The sequence below is a fragment of the Balaenoptera borealis genome, assembly GCF_965194805.1.
Source record: "Balaenoptera borealis genome assembly, chromosome: 8".
NCBI classification, from domain to species: Eukaryota; Metazoa; Chordata; class Mammalia; order Artiodactyla; family Balaenopteridae; genus Balaenoptera; species Balaenoptera borealis.
This window is the reverse complement of record NC_138865.1, coordinates 35,254,291-35,274,887: the sequence shown is the minus strand read 5'-3', so window position 1 is coordinate 35,274,887 and position 20,597 is coordinate 35,254,291. Positions and strand designations below refer to the sequence as shown.

General features: G+C 43.0%; 1 protein-coding gene across 7 annotated transcripts in view; it reads left to right on the top strand.

Annotated features, from left to right (window-relative positions):
• Window positions 1–20,597, top strand: part of ERCC6L2 (ERCC excision repair 6 like 2) — a gene marked incomplete at its 3' end in the record, with an annotated part of 192,154 nt that overhangs the window by 145,298 nt on the left and 26,259 nt on the right. For 3 of the 7 annotated variants that reach the window (XM_082401102.1, XM_082401104.1, XM_082401103.1), the window contains one exon: window positions 2,657–3,765. The exons of 2 other annotated variants lie outside the window; for them this stretch is intronic. In XM_082401102.1, the coding sequence (XP_082257228.1) occupies window positions 2,657–3,629 (973 nt within the window). 2 more of the 7 variants (XM_082401108.1, XM_082401107.1) reach the window with 2 other exon arrangements.

The window sequence follows — 20,597 nt, the reverse complement described above, 5'->3', positions numbered from 1 at the left end:
AAAGGAGAAAAATTGAATTTTTTCCGTGATACATAAATACTATTGATACACTTGCTGAAAGACTGAAAGATACCTAACTTTGATTTCCTTTGCCCCACTGCTGCCCCTTTCTCTAAATGGATTATGAGCGTCTACAACATTTTCTTCACAAAGTGGTGGCTAGCTTATATCCCCGGGTTGTACCTTGCAATTCGTTGAGTGTTTAGAAAGACCAAGAATTACAAAAGCAAGTTTAGAAGGCAAAAATAAAATGAATTGTAATCATAGCTCATCCTGTAAAGGGCAACCACACAGCCCAATTTACTAGCATACTACTCAGGTAGAATAAGGTCTGAAGCACCTCTCCTCCCAGAGGTGACAGATTTGCAGGGTCATGGATGAGGTCAGCACAGCAAAGGTGAAAGTACTTTGGCAACTGCTGAAACACTACCAAGTCTTGGATGAATAAAAGACATCAGCCTGTAACCCTGCCAATAACTTAATCTTCACAGCACAAATATTTATGAGAAAGGCCATGAAAATGATTCAGAGATGATTAATAAACAAAATAATGACACTTCATTACTTCATGTGAAGTTAAAACTGGAACCTTTTAAGAACATACTTGTTGCTTTCCAACAAAGAACACTGGCCATATCCAGGACAGAAATTTGGAAACTTGTTTTTGTGTTATTAACTATTTTGTTGGCAATGAGAGTGGCTGTTGATCAGGCATAGATAGTACCTGGATTTGGAACAAGTAGCAGGACCGGTGTGGTGAGGACTAGAAGCCAGGGTACTCATCTGAAGCCACATGAGAAAGTCATGAATTTGCAGCATGGGTTGCCACTAAAATCAAAGGAAACACAAACTTTATATAACCTGGTCTGAGTGGCAAAAATAATAGTGGCTTTAAATAAAGCTCCCGTTTACGTACATTTAAAAAAATCATTTTTTACCCTCAGGATTCTCTGTTGTATACAGGATAAAATTCAAACTTCTGAAATTGGCGTACGGATCCCTCATGATTTTCAGCCTTTTTCTTGGCAGATTCTCCTGCCCCTATGTGCACCAAGTCTTCTTGGAACTGGGCCCGTGCACGTTCCCTCTCTCCCTAGAAGGCTTCCTGGCTCATCTTTACCTGACTGGCTTGTGGTGACAGCAGAGAAGCCTTCCCTGCCACCTTGTCCACTACCAGTCACTGGCTTAGGTACCCCTTCTGTGGGTGCCAACAGGGTGCCGTATTTACCTCCATCATGGGGTTTATCACTCCCTTCTGGTTTGATTTTCATGTATCTCTCTCCCCCAACTAGACTATAAACTCCTTGACGACAGGGAACTGGGGTTTGTTCACTGTTGTATAGTTTCTTTTACAGTGCCTAGCAAATAAGAGGGCTCTATAAATATTTGTTGAGTGGATAAATGAATGTTGTAAGGAAATATTATATAAAAATAGATATAATTCTACAATTTGGGGACTTTTAATCATATGCTGCAGCACTATCTATGGCTTTTGTTTAAAAGAACATTTATAAGCATTGGGCTCTCCTGACTCATGGCCTAAACTCAGCATCAGCAAACCAATACCCTCTGTCTTAGTCTGCTATAACAGAATACCACAGACTGTGGCTTAAAAGACGGAAATTTACTTCTCACAGTACTGGAGCCTGGGAAGTCCAAGATCAGTGTGCCAGCTGATTTGGTTCCTGGTGAGAGCTCTCTCCCTGGCTTGCAGATGGCCACCTTCTCACTGTGTCCTTTCATGGCAGAGAGAGAGCTCTCTGGTGACTTTTTATGACCTCTTTTAACCTTAATTACCTGCTAAAGGCCCCATCTCCAAATACAGTCACACTAGGGTTTAGGGCTTCAACTTATGAATTTTGGGGGAGGATACAGTTCAGTCCATAGAACCCTCACCTAGGGAAAGGAGCAGAGTCTAGTGCCCAGGGTTCCTAAACAACCTTTCCACTTCCATCTTAGCAGGGTTTCAGAAGGCTCATTTCCTCACACATGCATATGACAGCTTTTATTAATATCTTATACTAGGACTGAAACGCATTTCTTCAAATAGCATCTGACTTATTAGTTTAGCTATCTGTACTGAAGTCAGATCAATACTGAAAAAGAATCTAGGTTTATCAGTTTAGAACTTTCCTTTAGGCTCATCAAAAAATACAATTTCTATATTGTATTGATATTTGTGGAAGGAGAAAAGAGGAGATAGATGAAAAAAATTCCTGTCTTAATTTTTCAGCATTTTCTCTTTTCTATTTATTAAGACCCTTCTTTGACTGTTTTATTTCATGGATCTTGAATGCAATATAGATTTCCAAATACAGATTAGATAAATTATGATTTTCATGTAAGGCATAAATTGGCTGACTGGAGTAGCAGCATGCTGGGATCACACAATTCCCAGGAAATGCCTGATAGTATAAGTCAGAATAACTTAAAAAGCTGGTAATTTCATGAGCTAGAATATTTTTTTCAATAGTGTAAGGAAAGAGATCACATTCTCCTAAGTGTAAAATGCATGTTCATTATGGAATTAAGCTAATATATGCTAAAGGAATACGATTACATTGCTTTGTTGCTACATAGCATAACACTGAAAACAAGCTCTTTAAAAATAAAATGTAATAAAAATAACCACTGGTTTTGTTCATTAAATCTTCAGAAAACAATTTGAAGAAATGGCTTCTTATTTTAAGTTGTCTTCTGTACAGGAATTTGCTAAACATATAACTAATGCCACATCAGAAGAACGACAGAAAATGCTGAGAGACTTTTATGCTTCTCAGTATCCAGAGGTAAAAGAATTTTTTGTGGATTCCCCTTCAGAATGCATTAAATCTGCCTATGAGGAAGGAGAGAGAGTCAGGAATCTGTCTGAAAAAAGAGAGTCTCTTATAAAAGAAAGGGTGTCAGATTCTGTAACTTTGTCATTTAAAAATTCTACCAAACAATTTTCTCAAATTTGCAGCCCAAAAATATATAAAGAAAAATCAATTAAGTTTCGAAATCACAGTTTCTGTAGAGAAGAGGTGCTTTCTAATGATGTGGAAACTAAGAAATTACCTATAAGCTCTACCCAAGAGACGAACAATGGGAAAAACAGCCAAGCATCCAAAGATACTGTAGCATCCTGTTTCCTGAACAGTAAGTCTGGAGCGTATGAGTTGGAAATGTTGGAAAATACCATGAAAAACCGACAGAATCTCACAGAATTGGATGTTTTAAGAAATGGACCCCTTTTCAAAGTGGAAAACAAAAAGATAGAAAATCCAGTGTTAGAAAACACTTCTGTGGTAAGCTTACTTGGTGACACCTCTATTCTTGATGACCTCTTTAAAAGTCACGGGAACAGTCCCACACGACTGCCAAAGAAAGTTCTTTCAGGGCCCATGGAGAAAGCAAAACAGAGACCAAAAGATTTCTGGGACATCTTGAATGAACAGAATGACGAGAGTCTTAGTAAACTCACCGACTTGGCAGTAATAGAGACTCTGTGTGAAAAAGTGCCTTCTGCTGCATCCTCCAAAAGGAAAGAGGATCTTGAAGCTCCTCTTTGGAAATCAAATGAGAAATTTTTGTGGAAAAAATTGAACTCCACTGATACAGATGAAAGCACAACTAATACACAAGAGTAATACATAAACACACAAATTACTACAACCAATGAACTTCTGCCATCAACGTTTACAACACTGTATTCCACACTAATTATGTTACACAGTTGTCAACATATATTTTTAATAAACTCTTGCTCTAGGGTTTTCTTTTTAAGTCTAAAATGTTATCATGTATTGGTTTTCCTTGATAGCTGATTTGATCTTTTAAAAAAATATGATTGTATTATAGTATAAACCTCTTTTATGAAATGGAAAATATTCTGGATTTGTTATCAGGAGACCTGGGGTATCTCTCTTATTGTATAATTATGTGACCTTAGATAAGTCATTTAGGCTGGTGTGCAACCATTTCCTAACATGAAAGACGAAGGGCTTGAACTTGATCCACATGAGTGTCCTTCCAGTTTAAAAAAGCTTTGTTTCACTCTCCTAGATTCCATTAAGTCATAGGCCAAATTATGCTCACCCCCCAAATCAAATGTATACTAATGAGTTTCTTTCTTACTACCATTTGGAAAATTATTAACTTTTATTTTCCCTCAGTATCATGTACTACTATTATGAAATTATTTATACAAAAGTAATAACTAGTACTGAATACATGATGTGTATTAAAATAGTAAGCTTATAAACTCAAAATCAAAGGGTTAATGTTGTATCACTTTGATATATGTTGCAGTAATACAATAAGTATACAATTATTATCATTAGCCACAGAACACCAATGCGTCAACTTTTTGTACAACTATATAAAGCTTTGTATAGTACTTTGCATTTTTTTAAGTATGAATAAACGAGTAAACATTTGATTTTATTTAAAACTCTTATTAAGTTTTGTTGAACTTAACTTATATAGTTTATAACCAATGGAATGTGCTTGTTGTTGAATTCACTTATTTGGAAACATTCACTCAGCCCCTATGGGTGCTGTGCTAGGAGCTCGAGATGTACAGGTGAGGCACTGCTACCAGTAAAACAAAGGAAACCATATGTAGAAAGAGTCGGGTCTGTAAAGCCCCTGGCATCATGCCTGGCACATGGTAGCAGGACCTGAGGCTTCTACTGACCCACACACAGATACACTGTGGCAACTTTCCCTCAGTTGAACCCGCAGGGCTATGATGGGAGGAAATATCCAGAAAATAGCAGTGAACCAGGAAATGGTGGTGCTCGGAGATCACTGTGAATTGTTACTGTATTGAGGGGAGGGGGCCTTTGGAGTACCCAGCCATCGCAGTGTGGAGGCATTGCTCAGAAATGGGGAAAAAAAGAAAGAAAAATCTTTTCTTAAGGGACTGAATGGCCAAGTATGTTTTTCTCTAGGGCAGTGTTGAGAGCTGTGAAATATATATTATTTCATGACCCAGTACACGTGTTAATACATATATATGAATGAAAATGTTTATGAAATAATATTTACCCTTAAGGCATGCAACATATTTTGGTATTTTCTCTTCTATTGTACTTTTGCCTCTTGTGTATGTATGTTTTTTAATGCTTTCATAACCCACTAAATTGATTTCATGACCCACTAGTGACTGGGAACCGCAGTTCAAAAATTCTGTTTTAGGTTATATAGACTTAGTCTTTTTTTTTTTTTTTTTGCTGCTCGCAGCTGAGTTGTGTCCAGACTTATTAGATGCTACATTTCACCACCAGGAGCTTGCTACAAAATGAATGTGCTGTGCAGTGTGTGATAGGCTTGACATATAAATGTTAGACTGCTGTGGGGTCAGCTGTACGAGGAGCTCAGAAAGAAAGTAGATGCATCTTCATCTCAGTTTATATATCAGACAGTAGAGTTCAGTCATTTTAATCAAAGTGTATCTTTCATAAAATAAAGTACCTTTTAATTTTTTTACATAGACATGACCTTAGAAACATAAAATGATGTTCATACAAATATTACCTCTATACTCTTCAAATATAATTAAATGCTATTTAATTTTAGATTTTTATCAGTGCTGGTCAAAATGGGAGCAAAAGTACAGATCTGGAGTTTAAAAATTAGTTTCCAACAGTTGTCAGTGAAATGTTTGTCATAATTATCATGTAGGAATGGTTTGCCAAGGAGAGTATGAGGTTCAGTATGGAAATGAGCCACTCAGAACGTTCCAGAAGGGTAACTTTAAGGGTTGACCTTCCTTGCAGTGGAGCAGTGGGAAGATTTGGTTCAACTATTGATGAATGTGAGAACAGACACTGTAATAAGAATCCTTCCTTCCCCACTCCACTAGTGTCATGCCACCAAGTTCTCCCAACTAAGAAGGTGACCACAGGCAAATCCCAGGGTTTCTTTCAGCATCAGTTTCCCCTTTAAATTTGAGATGGACTGTATCGGTAGTGTTTAAGCATTTTTCTTTTAATTTTTTATTTATTATTTTTTTAAATTTTTGGCTGTGTTGGGTCTTCGTTTCTGTGCGAGGGCTTTCTCCAGTTGCGGCAAGTGGGGGCCACTCTTCATCGCGGTGCGCGGGCCTCTCACTATCGCAGCCTCTCTTGTTGCGGAGCACAGGCTCCAGATGCGCAGGCTCAGTAGTTGTGGCTCACGGGCCTAGTTGCTCCGCGGCATGTGGGATCTTCCCAGACCAGGGCTCGAAGCCGTGTCCCCTGCATTGGCAGGCAGATTCTCAACCACTGTGCCACCAGGGAAGCCCCCAAGCATTTTTTTAAGCAAAGGAACTCTACCGTAATTAGAGGCTCAATTATTTATAAGAATTAAAATGGAGGTCTGTTGATTCAAGCAGCACCACTGTGGCTCCGTGGAGCATTAGTTTGAAAACGACAGGGATGAGATCATTGCCAAAAAATCTTCCAACTTCAAGTTTCCATGATTCTATTTGCCACAATCTGTATTTTTTACTTCTCTTCAAAGCAGCAATAGAGTTTCTGGCTGCTAGCACTCAAAACATAATTATCAGTATTGGAAACTGAGGCAAGATACTGTGAGACCATTGCACTTGAACTCCTCAGAGTTCCCTTCAAGCCCTGAAACCACTTTTTTGAGTAAATTAACATCATCTGCAAGCAGTGCAGCTGCTCCTAAGTGTTCAAGGTGAAAGAGCCTTAGTTTGCAGAGATGAGTTGGTGATAAACTTTTCATCAATCCATAGAAAATGAGAAAGCCAAGGACAGTATAGGGTTGTTTTTAAAGTTGAATGAGCAGTTTTAAGATTCTGAAGTTATCCTTCATGATATAAAATAGTCATCTTTTATGAAATGATAGCATATCATAGTTTTTCGCCTATTTCATTGTCCTTACTTGATATAAAAGTTGATAACCATATGTCAGTTCCCAAAAGTTTTGACATTTACTAGTCTATAAAATCCAAAAGAATGGGTTCACTGCCTGCCTCAAAGGTCATTTTTCACATATGAGGCAATAGAGCTCCACGGTCACTATGTCATAAACCCAGTTAACAGTGGGTCTAGAACCCACCAAGGATGCCAGTGAACCTATAAGATCCTATAAGATGCATCGGCCTTCAAAGAGCCCAGAGTGCAGAGCACTTTTTAGGCTCCTCACCTAATTCTCATTTAATCATCACTGATGTGATCTTGTTTCCCAGTTCTATCCCCACCTTTTGCAAAGCATCCTCCACCCAGCGCTTCTGGAGGGCCTTAAAGGGAAGGTTCGTAAGCTGAGGAACAGGTCTTGGCACTGGTGACACTGCATTTGCCCTGGGTGACAGCCCCATGCACTGCCCTGTCTCCACACCTCCCCCAGTGCTGGCTCCATGTGGTGTTTGTGACAGGTGGAAAGAACACCGTTGCCTCACAGGATCTTGCAGAGTATTAAGTATGAAAACAGCCACTTGGGTGTTTACTTTCTGCCCCTACGGGGAGAGACTCGGACTGACCTTCCCTTCAGAAGTCTAAGTCTGTGTGGTCCCCAGCCCTGAAGTGGCAAGTCAGAACTACCTGCAGAGGCTTTTCCACACACGGGTGCCCAGGTCCCTCCCCAGAAGATTCTAGTTCAGAAGGTCTAGGATTCAGCATAGATACCCATTTTTATTTTTAAAGTTTCACAATAATTCTGATATGTTAATGTTTTGTCTGAGACTTTGTTGCTGGACAGGACTCACTTGACCTCTCCCGTGAGCCCCCAACCCACGTGAAACCAGTGGACATGCAACTGAGCTCACGCTGGAGCCATCCTGTATTTTTTTTAGGCCCCAAAGTGGTTGTTATGTTTCCATAAAAATACCCACACACAGAATTGTTTCTCTGATTAAACTTTACCAAAAATACTTCATTTATTTATTTTTTTTACTGTAGGTTAACAATTTTTGTGGTAATATTTATCCCCTAAATTTCCAAATTTAAGACCAATCATTTCTATGAGCATGATGCCCTTATGTCACTGACACGGATAATGCCCAATGGACATTCTTGGTTTTGTACTGCTTTCTCTCATAGTTAAAAATCAAGAATGCCTCTTTCTACAGATGTCTTTTTGCGCCCCTTCCTCTCATTGAAAGAAATAACTGAAACTCAATTTATATTGTTTATATATTTAAGCAAGGGGGAAAGTGTGCATCTTGGATGTATAGGAAATCTTGGAATTTCCTATACATCTCTAAGGAAACTCCAGTGAGTCCTCTTGTCAAATATGAGTTTTTGTCCCCCTCCCCATATCTTTTAACTTTGGGTTTTTCTCTATTTTTTGTAAAGTGAAACTTTGTAAAGTGAAACTGGACTGAAAGATGGACTTTAAAAGAAGCCTCATAATAGCTAATTCATATATATTTTCTTCTTTCCTAAAGCCATTATAAAAGTATTGATAAAAACAAAAAAAAAAAATCTTAATTTTTCAAAACATAAATGTCAACATGTGGTCATGGGAACTTCTGATTTTGCATGATCAGAGTCTGCCTGGCCTGCCCGTCTGCCAGCGTCCTCACTATGCTTCCAACAGTCAACTCTGTCTCACTGTATCAGCCAGTACTCACCGCCTTCCTGACCCAGTGCCAATGCCCTGAGTGGCCTCCCTTCAGCACTGCCTGGCAAAACCCCAGGTTTTTTCCAGGTCAGTCCTTACCTACCCCTCCCTGCCCCCAAGCATCCTGCTCACCAGTATCAATGGAGCCCCCAGTGCCCTGCCCAGCAACCTAATAGCTTCCCCTCCTCAATCAGCTTTCCCCACTCTCCGCAAACACTACATCAAACCTGCATCTCAGACTTCTTAACTCCCCAATTTCCCTATTTAGTAGATACCTCACCCTCCGGCTTCACATATTGGGAAATGCCATCAGCAAAGGAGCTCTGAATGTCATATGTGGGACACTGCAGAGGCCCTATCACCAGGCAAGTCAACCCCAGAGGCAGCAATTCACTGACCTCCCATGAAAAGGGAAAACCAACCAGTTAGTGGGGCCCTTGCAGAGGTGCCATTCACCACCTGAAATGGCCCAGAGCTGCCACATTGCCCTGAAAGGCATAACAGCCCCTATAGTCCTAAAAGACACCCTAGGGCACAGCAGTGTGCTGGGGGATGTTGGGGAGGACAGCCAGGTCTCAGGAAGACTGGAGGGTCCCCTAGGAAGGTATGTGGGTAAGGAAACAAGAGCCGCCAAGGAACCCAGGCACAAATGACGGGTGCTCTCTGAGTGAAGCATGATTTGGGCTGGAGTGATAAGAGCAGGTCACCCCCAAATTCTGGAGATGGGTCGGTGGCCAGACCTGAAAGAATGGGAAGGCCAGAACATCACTTCCTCCCTTGGCCTTTAAAACCCTAAATGAGCAGGAACGTGGGCCTAGTAGAGAAGTTGGAGCTTTGGACTGCCAAACATAAAAATGCTTCTGACGACTTACCTAACCTCCAAAATATGTAAGAGGGGCGGGGAACAAGAGGACGGAGGGGGAGACTGAGAGCTCGGGTGTCAATGACTGCAAGTCCTGAGTGTCGGGGCACTGGCAGCACCTCGCAGATTTCCGTCTCTGGGCAAGGGGAGGCTGATGGGCTTTTCCTCCCTCGCCTGTTACTCTGTGGGATGGTGTCGGGCACGTGGAGCCGCGGTGCGGTTTGCGGTGCTGGGTAGGACCGCGGACCCGAGCGCGAGCGCGCGCTCTGCTCTGCCCCTCGCCCCCGCTTTTCCCCGGCCCTGCACTCCCTTTCCCAGGAGCGCTGTCGGGGAATCCACCTTACTCCCGGCTCTGCCTTCCCATCCCGCCCGGCAGGCAAATATTAGAGAGTGTATGTAGAAATTGCTTCAAGTAAAGCTCATGTGAATTTTCCTCAGCGAGTTTCCAGAAGGCCACCTGCCGCCGCTGAGGATCGTCGCTGGAAACCCCCGCTGCAGTGCCACAAAACGGGAGAGGGGGTTCACCGCCCCCCAAGCAGTGGAGACAATCTGTTCCTCCGAATCAGGTTTATTTTCTCCTTTTGGGGGAAAAAAGAAGGAAAGCTAATTACATTACGCTCTGGCTGTATTGACGGAAAACATGGAAGCAAACTGCAGGGATTGCGTCTCGAGGGCGCGTGATCTTCCACTAGCCGCAAGCCTCAGGAAAGTCCCCGAGCCCCTCTGTAAGCAGGAAACGATGGGTGGCCGATCTCCACCGCGCCCCGGGGTCTCGTCCACCGCGAAAAGTGAGGCAAGGAAGGCGGAGGGGCGGCCGTTTGTGGGGTCCTGCTTACCCTCGAGCTTCGGGTGCAGGGAGCGCTTGATAATCCCCAACCCTGGTCTGGGGGACCAGTCGGGAGCTTGCGACCCCGCCGGGGACAGACAGGGGCGAGAGATGTGGGCTGGCGGCGGCGTGAATTCCCCCCGCGCGCACACGCCACAGTTAGCTGCGCGCAGCCCGCGATCGCCCAGCACGCAGACACCGCTCGGGCAGGCGGGGTCAGCACTCTGCGGGTTGTGAAAGGCGAGACCCTCTGCCGGCCGCGCCGGGGCTGGGGGACCGAGCCGACAGGGGCCCCTCCCCGCCGCCCGCGCCTGTCCCGCCCTGGCCGCGGAGGGCGCGCGGCCACCGGGTGTGAAGGGCGACGGTTTCTGCGGTCTGGCTGGCGGCCGGCCGAAAGATCAGCCTCAGCTTGATCCCCAGCGCGTCTAACTGAGGTCAAGCAAAGCAGGAGGGCGGAGGCGCCGGGGAGGTGGGCGGAATGGGAGCTCTGACGGAGGACGGTGAGGTGCGGAGGGAGGGAGGAAGGAAGCCAGCGGCTAGATGGAACTCCTCCTGGCGGGTTCCAAGCTCGGTACTTGCGAGTGCCCCTGGCCGGCTCGTCCAGGCACACCCGACAGCCGCGAAGCCGACGGTCCGGGGAGGAAATGGGGCCTAGCACCTACTTGCACAGCACCTAGACCAGAGCCAGCTGCTCCAGAAGCAGGCCCCCAACGTGTAAAAATACCCCACCTCCTGCCCTAACTCCATCCCTGCACTCCCCACCTCCTCTGGGCCTGCTGCTTGTCCCAAACTGCACGTGTCGTACCCTCCCCCCCAAGATCATCCCTGCACCTGCCCTCCCTACCTTCCATCTTCCTCCCTCCATCCAAGCCTGGTGCTTGACCAAGGGCCCTTTCCCAGCCTAGAAAGTCAAGAGATCAAGTCCTGGAGATTATTTCTCCAAAGTAACGACTCAAACTGCCAAGGACCCGAGGTCCCGCCCCTCCACCTCCCATCTGGATGCCTGCAGACTTCTCCCTGGATTCCTACTCTCGCTCCTCCTCCCTCCCTAATCCGTTTTTCACACTGCTTCCAAGAGCCTGTTGAAGCACAAGGGGACCCCGGTGGTGGTAAACCGCGTATTTCCTCTGTTAAGCAGGCTAAGGGTGCTTGGGCTGGGGAATAAATGTTCTGAGGACTTCGGCTCACATTTATTGAGTGCTTACTATGTCATTTGTTAAACACTTCAAGTGGATATTCTCATTTGACTGCCCAACAACCCTTCTGGATAGGTATTATTAAGTATTGTTATCTATTATTATTATCATCTATTATTATGAAGGAAGAAACTGAGGCACAGAGGATCACACAGCTTATGAGTAGCAGAGGCAATTTGGAGTCAGGCAGTCCTCCCCCACTCCCCATGCGGCCCCCAGTCAATTTCTCCGCCACTGCAGAAAGCCCTGACATTCCTATCAGGGATGGAATGACCCACAGCACCTGCTCCCTTTCCAGGACCCACACTGGCACCACAAGAGTCCCTAGCCCCCATTTCCTGTCTACGACTTAGGGGTGATTCCTCTCCACTGGCCTTTCTATGACCTAGGTAAGATGGGCAGACACTCGAGACGGTAAACAGGAACCATCTGATTACCATTTGCTCAAGTGAATCCCTGCTTTTTATTTCTGTGAACTGAACTATTATGTAACACTTGAACTATTATGTAATACACTACTAAATAACCAGGAGATCACTGAAGAAATCAAAGAGGAAATCAGAAGATACCTAGAAACAAATGACAATGAAAACATGACGACCCAAAACCTATGGGATGCAGCAAAAGCACTTCTAAGAGGGAAGTTTATAGCAATACAATCCTACCTCAAAAAACAAGAAACATCTCAAATAAACAACCTAACCTTACACCTAAAGCAATTACAGAAAGAAGAACAAAAAAACCCCAAAGTTAGCAGAAGGAAAGATATCATAAAGATCAGATCAGAAATAAATGAAAAAAAATGAAGGAAACAATAACAAAGATCAATAAAACTAAAAGCTGTTTCTTTGAGAAGATTAAAAAAATGGTAAACCATTAGCCACACTCATCAAGAAAAAAAGGGAGAAGACTCAAATCAATAGAATTAGACATGAAAAAGTAGAATTAACAACTGACACTGCAGAAATACAAAGGATCATGAGAGATTACTACAAGCAACTATATGCCAATAAAATGGACAACCTGGAAGAAATGGACAAATTCTTAGAAAAGCACAACCTTCCAGGACTGAACCAGGAAGAAATAGAAAATATAAACAGACCAATCACAAGCACTGAAATGGAGACTGTGATTAAAAATCTTCCAACAAGCAGAAGCCCAGGACCAGATGGCTTCCCAGGCGAATTCTATCAAACATTTTGAGAAGAGCTAACACCTATTCTTCTCAAACTCTTCCAAATTATAGCAGAGGGAGGAACACTCCCAAACTCATTCTACGAGGCCACCATCACCCTGATACCAAAACCAGACAAAGACGTCACAAAGAAAGAAAACTACAGGCCAATATCACTGATGAACTTAGATGCAAAAATCCTCAACAAAATACTAGCAAACAGAATCCAACAGCACATTAAAAGGATCATACACCATGATCAAGTGGGTTTTATCCCAGGAATGCAAGGATTCTTCAATATACGCAAATCGATCAATGTGATACACCATATTTACAAATTGAAGAAGAAAAACCATATGATCATCTCAATTGATGCAGAAAAAGCTTTTGACAAAATTCAACACCCATTTATGATAAAAATCCTCCAGAAACTAGGCATAGAGGGAACTTACCTCAACATAATAAAGGCCATAAATGACAAACCCACAGCCAACATCGTTCTCAATGGTGAAAAACTGAAACCATTTCCTCTAAGATCAGGAACAAGACAAGGTTGTCCACTCTCACCACTATAATTCAACATAGTTTTGGAAGTGTTAGCCACAGCAATCAGAGAAGAAAAAGAAATAAAAGGAATCCAAATCGGAAAAGAAGAAGTAAAGCTGTCACTGTCTGCAAATGACATGATACTATACATAGAGAATCCTAAAAATGCTACCAGAGAACTACTAGAGCTAATCAGTGAATTTGGTAAAGTAGCAGGATACAAAATTAATGCACTCTTGCATTCCTATACACTAATGGTGAAAAATCTGAAAGAGGTATTAAGGAAACACTCCCATTTACCACTGCAACAAAAAGAATAAAATACCTAGGAATAAACCTACCTAAGGAGACAAAAGACCTGTATGCAGAAAACTGTAAGACACTGATGAAAGAAATCAAAGATGACACAACAGATGGAGAGATATACCATGTTCTTGCATTGGAAGAATCAACATTGTGAAAACTACTATACTATGCAAAGCAATCTACAGATTCAATGCAATCCCTATCAAACTACCAATGGCATTTTTCACAGAACTAGAACAAAAAAATTCACAATTTGTATGGAAACACAAAAGACCCCGAATAGCCAAAGCAATCTTGAGAAAGAAAAACGGAGCTGGAGGAATCAGGCTCCCGGACTTCAGACAATACTACAAAGCTACAGTAATCAAGACACTATTGTACTGGCACAAAAACAGAAATATAGATCACTGGAACAAGATAGAAAGCCCAGAGATAAACCCATGCGCATATGGTCACCTTATTTTTGATAAAGGAGGTAAGAATATACAATGGAGAAAACACAGCTTCTTCAATATGTGGTGCTGGGAAAACTAGACAGCTACATGTAAAAGAATGAAATTAGAACACTCCCTAACACCATACACAAAACTAAACTCAAAATGGATTAAAGACCTAAATGTAAGGCCAGACACTATAAAACTCTTACAGGGAAACATAGGCAGAACACTCTATGACATAAATCACAGCAAGATCCTTTTTGACCCACCTCGGAGAGAAATGGAAATAAAAACAAAAATAAACAAATGGGACCTAATGAAACTCAAAAGCTTTTGCACAGCAAAGGAAAACATAAACAAGACGAAAAGATAACCCTCAGAATTGGAGAAAATATTTGCAAATGAAGCAACTGACAAAGGATTAACCTCCAGAATTTACAAGCAGCTCGTGCAGCTCAATATCAAAGAAACAAACAACCCAATCCAATAATGGGCAGAAGACCTAAATAGACATTTCTCCAAAGAAGATATACAGATTGCCAACAAACACATGAAAGTATGCGCAACATCACAAATCATTAGAGAAATGCAAATCAAAACTACAATGATATATCATCTCACACTGGTCAGACTGGCCATCATCAAAAAATCTACAAACAATAAATGCTGGAGAGGGTGTGGAGAAAAGGGAACCCTCTTGCACTGTTGGTGGGAATGTAAATTGATACAGCCACTATGGAGAACAGTATGGAGGTTCCTTAAAAACCTAAAAATAGAACTACCATATGACCCAGCAATCCCACTTCTGGGCATATACCCTGAGAAAACCATAAGTCAAAAAGAGTCATGTACCACAATGTTCACTGAAGCTCTATTTACAATAGCCAGGACATGGAAGCAACCTAAGTGTCCATCAACAGATGAATGGATAAAGAAGATGTGGCACATATATACAATGGAATATTACTCAGCCATAAAAAGAAATGAAATGGAGGTATTTGTAGTGAGGTGGATGGACCTAGAGTCTGTTATACAGAGTGAAGTAAGTCAGAAAGAGAAACAAATACCTTATGCTAACACATATATATGGAATCTAAAAAAAAGAAAAAAAAAAGGTTCTGAAGCACCTAGGGGCAGGACAGGAATAAAGAGGCATATGTAGAGAATTGACTTGAGGACACAGGGAGTGGGAAGGGTAAGCTGGGACGTAGTGAGAGAGTAGCATGGACATATATACATTACCAAATGTAAAATAGATAGCTAATGGGAAGCAGCCACGTAGCACAGGGAGATCAGCTTGGTGATTTGTGACCACCTAAAGGGGTGGGATAGGGAGGGTGGAAGGGAGATGCAAGAGGGAGGTGATATGGGGATATATGTATATGTATAGCTGATACGCATGTTTATAAAGCAGAAACTAACACACCACTGTAAAGCAATTATACTCCAATAAAGATGTCCAAAAAAAATTTTTTTTAATTAAAAAAAAGGAAGGGAGCATGGTCTGCTTCTGGCTGCAGCTCTGCAGTCTCCCTCTAGTGCCCCCTATTGGCAGAGCCAACGGGGCCAGTGACAGAGGGGAGGGTCAGAGTCCTTTGATGGTCCCACAGGACAGAGCAGAGCAGAGTTGACTGGATTGGGAGCTTAATAACTGGCACAGGGGAGAAGGGCAAAGAGAAGGGAGACTGGGAGCAGGAATCACCAGCAGGGGAAGAGACATAGCTATGGGAGAAGGTGGGAGAGTTCTCCCCAGTCACCTCTTCTGGGGCATCAAATGGAGAGAAGATAGAATACCCTTGAAACAAACAGTGTCAGATGGGCTGACTTTGCCCCAAGCCCATTACCTGCCACTTCACACGCCAGAGTTAGTAACACATACCAACACATACATGTATACTATACAGACCATACACCACACACACACCACACACAGCACACACACACAGCACACACACACAGCACACACACCACATACACACACCACACTCACACACCACACACATGACACACACACACACCACACACACCACAAACACTCACCACACACACACACCACATACACATACCACACACACACCACACACACCACATAAACACACACACACCACACACAGCACATAAACACACCACACACACACCACACACACCACATAAATACACCACACATACCACATAAGCACACCACACATACCACATAGACATACCACACACACACACCACACACACACACCACACACACCACATACACACCACACACACCACATACACGCACCACACACACACCAAACACACGACACACACACACCACATAAACACACCACACACACACCACATAAACACACTACACATACACACCACACACACCACATAAACACACCACACACACACACCACATAAACACACCACACATACACACCACACACACACAACACACACACCACATAAACACACCACACACACACCACACACACCAGATAGACACAACACACACACACACCACACACACCACACATACACCATGCTTTTGCTCATGAGATTCCTCAGCCTATGTCCAGTTCTCCAGAAGTGGGTCTGGGACAAGGTTTGGTCTGCATGTGATATATTAAAGAAGTGCCACCAGGGGAGGGGGAGGAGGCAGGAAGCCAAGCAAGGATGTGATTTCAGGCTGCATCCAGTGGATGTAGCTTCAATCTGAATTTGCTGGGGACTCTGGAGGCTAAGTTGTACCCACAGCCATCCTAACCTGAGGCCAGAGAGCCTGGATTTCATACTCCTGCACTTAGGAGTCAGAGTCAGCAGTGCCTGACCCTCCTCTGCCCTGGCGACTCTTAACCAATGGCTGACCCTGCAGTTCCATTCCAGGTCAAGATGAGTGGTATTCAGAGTTGGCACTCTTAAATGGCCTTCCTCCCTTCCTCCCTCCCTTCCTTCCTTCCATCCTCCCTCCCTTCCTTCCTCCCTTCCTTCCTTCCTTCCTTCCTCCCTCCCTTCCTTCCTTCCATCCTCCCTCCCTTCCTTCCTCCCTTCCTTCCTTCCTTCCTTCCTTCCTTTTTTCTTTCCTTCCTTTCCTAACACTTGTGGGGCCTGGGTAGCATTGCATGTGGAGGCTCCAGCCTACAGCTTACCCTCCTTCTCTCCCTGCCCATGGCTCCATTAGTCACTGAGAGGGGCCTCACATGTAACTGTGTGGACATCCCAGCTCTGTGCATATAACTTCTAGTTCCACCGAATACATACCCTTTGGCCACCCCTCAGACCCAGGAGTCCATATATCAAGTGTACACTCCAGGAAAGAGATCTGCCTGAGCCTTGGAAACAGTGGAGTATTTTTATCATTTCGGTTTTTATCTCTCCTTGGGTAAAAGCTGAACACGCTACTTCCCTTATTTTGTTTCCCTAAACATTTTAGCATGCGTACTAAACAGACCAAATCTGTGGGTAATCAATATTTTTATCCTCCTCCTTAAATTCAAGGACCTTAGAACATTTTAACTCTGAGTCTCCCTTCCCAAATTGTGTGCTCTTTTTATTATGTTTTATCTCTTTAAAAACCCCACAGAACATTATTGTTATTTGGGTTTGATACAGGTAATTCTGTTTACATTTATGCCCATATTTTTATTTTCTTTGTTCATCAATCCTTATTGCTTCTTTGACCGTCCATCCCTTTTTCCATCTATCTGAAGTGCATACCAGAATTTCCTTTTGGTAGCTTCTGTTGGGGGGAAAAAAAACCCTAAGTTTATCTTTTTCTGAAAAGTGCTGATTTCAGCACCTTATTAATTCTTTCATATCCTAAAGGGCTTTTGAACAGTTTTTGTATCATCTGGTAAGGGTGGTAAAGAAAGTGAGGAGTTGAAGACTTTCCAATAAATGGAAAAGAGGAGGCAATGTTAATCAACTTGCTTTTCTTTGGGTGGTCCTTTATGCAAAGACATCAAAAAAAATACAGCTTTGAGAAAGATGTACCTACAAAAGAGAAAATGATTCATCATTATTACTTTGATTTTCTTTTTTATGGTTCTCACCTCTTCTGAGGACTACAGGATACTTACAAAAAGTTTCTGTCCTCGAATGGCCTAAAGCATTTGGGCCATCCAAGCCTCCTAAAATTGTTTATACACTCTGGTTCCATTTTATCAATTTCTACTCAATATTAATTCACCCTAGTCTGGCTTCCAGCCTCATGATTCTATCTAAACATCTCTCACTGAAGTCACCAATGGCCACTGTGTCAATTCAGGTACTTCTAGAAGCAGGTTCTGAGATAGAGTTAGAGGTGTTTCATTGGGGCTAACACCTGTGAAAGATAAAGCAGGAAGAAGGAGCAGGCAGGGAGAGCCCCCTACCACGCTTTGATGTAGATCTGACACCTGTAAAGGAAGAGAGGGCAGGAAGGGGAGAGGGTAGGAAGGACACTGGGCTTCGGGGAGTCTGAGCCCTAGCACTACCACTCTGGTCAGCCACTGGTTGAGGGCTGCCCTGGAGGAACAGGCCTTGTTCAAATGCTGAGGCAGATCCTGAGGGCACCACAGCTAGAGGGTGTCAGAAACTGCACTCCTTGGGCCAGGTCCTCCCTGGCAGGGGGATCTCAGTGGTGTACTGACATGTGACCATGGCCACTGTGGCAATAAACCCAGGGTCGTCCTCCAGCCTTGATCTCACCTGACTTCTCTGAACATCAAGATTTTTGACCCGTCCCTTCTTCTGAGACTCTATCTTGCCTTGGCTTCTGTATCTCAGTATTTTCCTGGTTTACCTGAGATGTCACTGGATGTTCTTTCTGAGAATTCTTTGCAGGTTCATCTTCATCCACGTGACCTTTATACATGGGTATTGTCCAAGCCTTACTCTTAGATCTTCTGTTCCACATTCTCCCAGGTGATCTCACCCACACCCATGACTTAAATTACAATCCTGATCTAGAACCCAGTCTCAAATTGGCAACTATCAGAGAGTCCTCTGACAGCTTGATTCAGTTTTGCACTTGAGCCTCAGTCCTCCTCTGTCCCTCCAACCCTCAGCTTTCTCAGAGCACATTACATCAATAATCAATTCTGTAATCTGGACTAATAACTCCCACCCTCAGAGTTGACTGGGGTAATGTACTTGAAGATACTCTGTAAACTGTAAAACACACAAAATAATGTTGTTATTGTAACACTTTTCAAAGTTCTCTATTTTCTAGAAAAAACATCCCAAATCCCTCTTTGCATTAAAAATTCAGCCCGAAGTGTATTTTCTACTACCCCATTCATTCATGCTCTGCTCTGCATAAACATATCCCAAAGCTGTCTTACTTGGAACACTAGTATCCCTTAAGATAGAAGTTGATGCTCCATGAAAAAAGTCAAGTTTGAGAAATATTGCTCTCCTGGAAAGTTAATATATACTCTGTTATATTAAAGGTCCTGAGAAGCATAACCTTTTTAACCACTTTTTCAACTGCCTTAGCCATAGGGCCTTTTTTTTTTTTTCCATGCCACACTATAAAATTCCTGTGGGCCACTAGTGTTCACACAACAGGTAGAAAACTTTGCTCTATGCAGGTGGGACAACTAACTATTCCACCTAAAGAGGTCATCCACAAGTTCTCCCTACCAAGATCCCCCCCGCTAGTAGGGGGAGACCTGACTCACATCCTTTTCAAAGCCTGGCTGTTCCCTCTCTTCCTTCTATTCTGTGAGCTCCTTAGAATGGTTCCAATAAACCCACCTTTTTGAACCAAGTTGTCCAGTGTAAGTTCTGTTGGTCAAAACTGAAATGCTGCCTGACACACCAGTGGGCAAAAAGTCAGTGGAGGGGCCAGAGTCCCAAACTGGAAGTTTCCCGAACACCCCTTACATTTGAATGGATAAATAAATTGTGGTGTATCCCTACAATGGGATACCGTACAGCAATGAGAATGGACTGTCTTCCACATGGGCAATAATATGCATGAATTTCACAAATATAATTAGACAAAAAAGTGAGGCATAATATGAATCCTTTTTTATGAAGGTAAAAAACAGGCAAAACTAACCAATGCTATTAGACGTCAGGATGGTGGTTGCCATTGGAAATGAACAGGGTACAAGAGGGCTGGTTTCCTGGGTGTGCTCACTTTGTGAACATTCATGAGCCTGTACCTTATGATGGATGCATTCTTCTGTATGTATGTTATACTTCAGTAAAAAATTTTGGAGGGGTGGTGTCAGAAAAGGTCATTCCCCACTGACAATTCCATTGGCAAAACCACCCAGAGGGAACATGTTGATTTCAGGACCAATATAAATGATAGCTCCAATATGATAGCCCCAGTTGTCTTAGCTCACTCTGTGTTTGGTTATCACATTTGTCTAAACATCTGTACCCATAACTTTTACATTTCTATGCATGTCAAAGAGTCATTCTGTATTAATCATGTTTTATGTTTTCTATATTTTATGATACTTTGACATCTCAGGACTTTGGGGACCCAGTGAGGGACTGCACCTCCCAGGATTAGCTAATTCCTCCAGTCAGCAAACAACTTACCTGCATATCTTTCATATGCAAACTAACCCATCCAGAGCCCACACTCCAAACCACCTCCTCTATCTGGATTTTACACTCCTAGAGGCAATACACTCCTAAAGCCCATGCTTTACCCTCTCTTTCTGCCTCCTGATGGACCCTGGTGCTTCCCCACATGGCCCTGCTATGCCTCCAGTTTCTA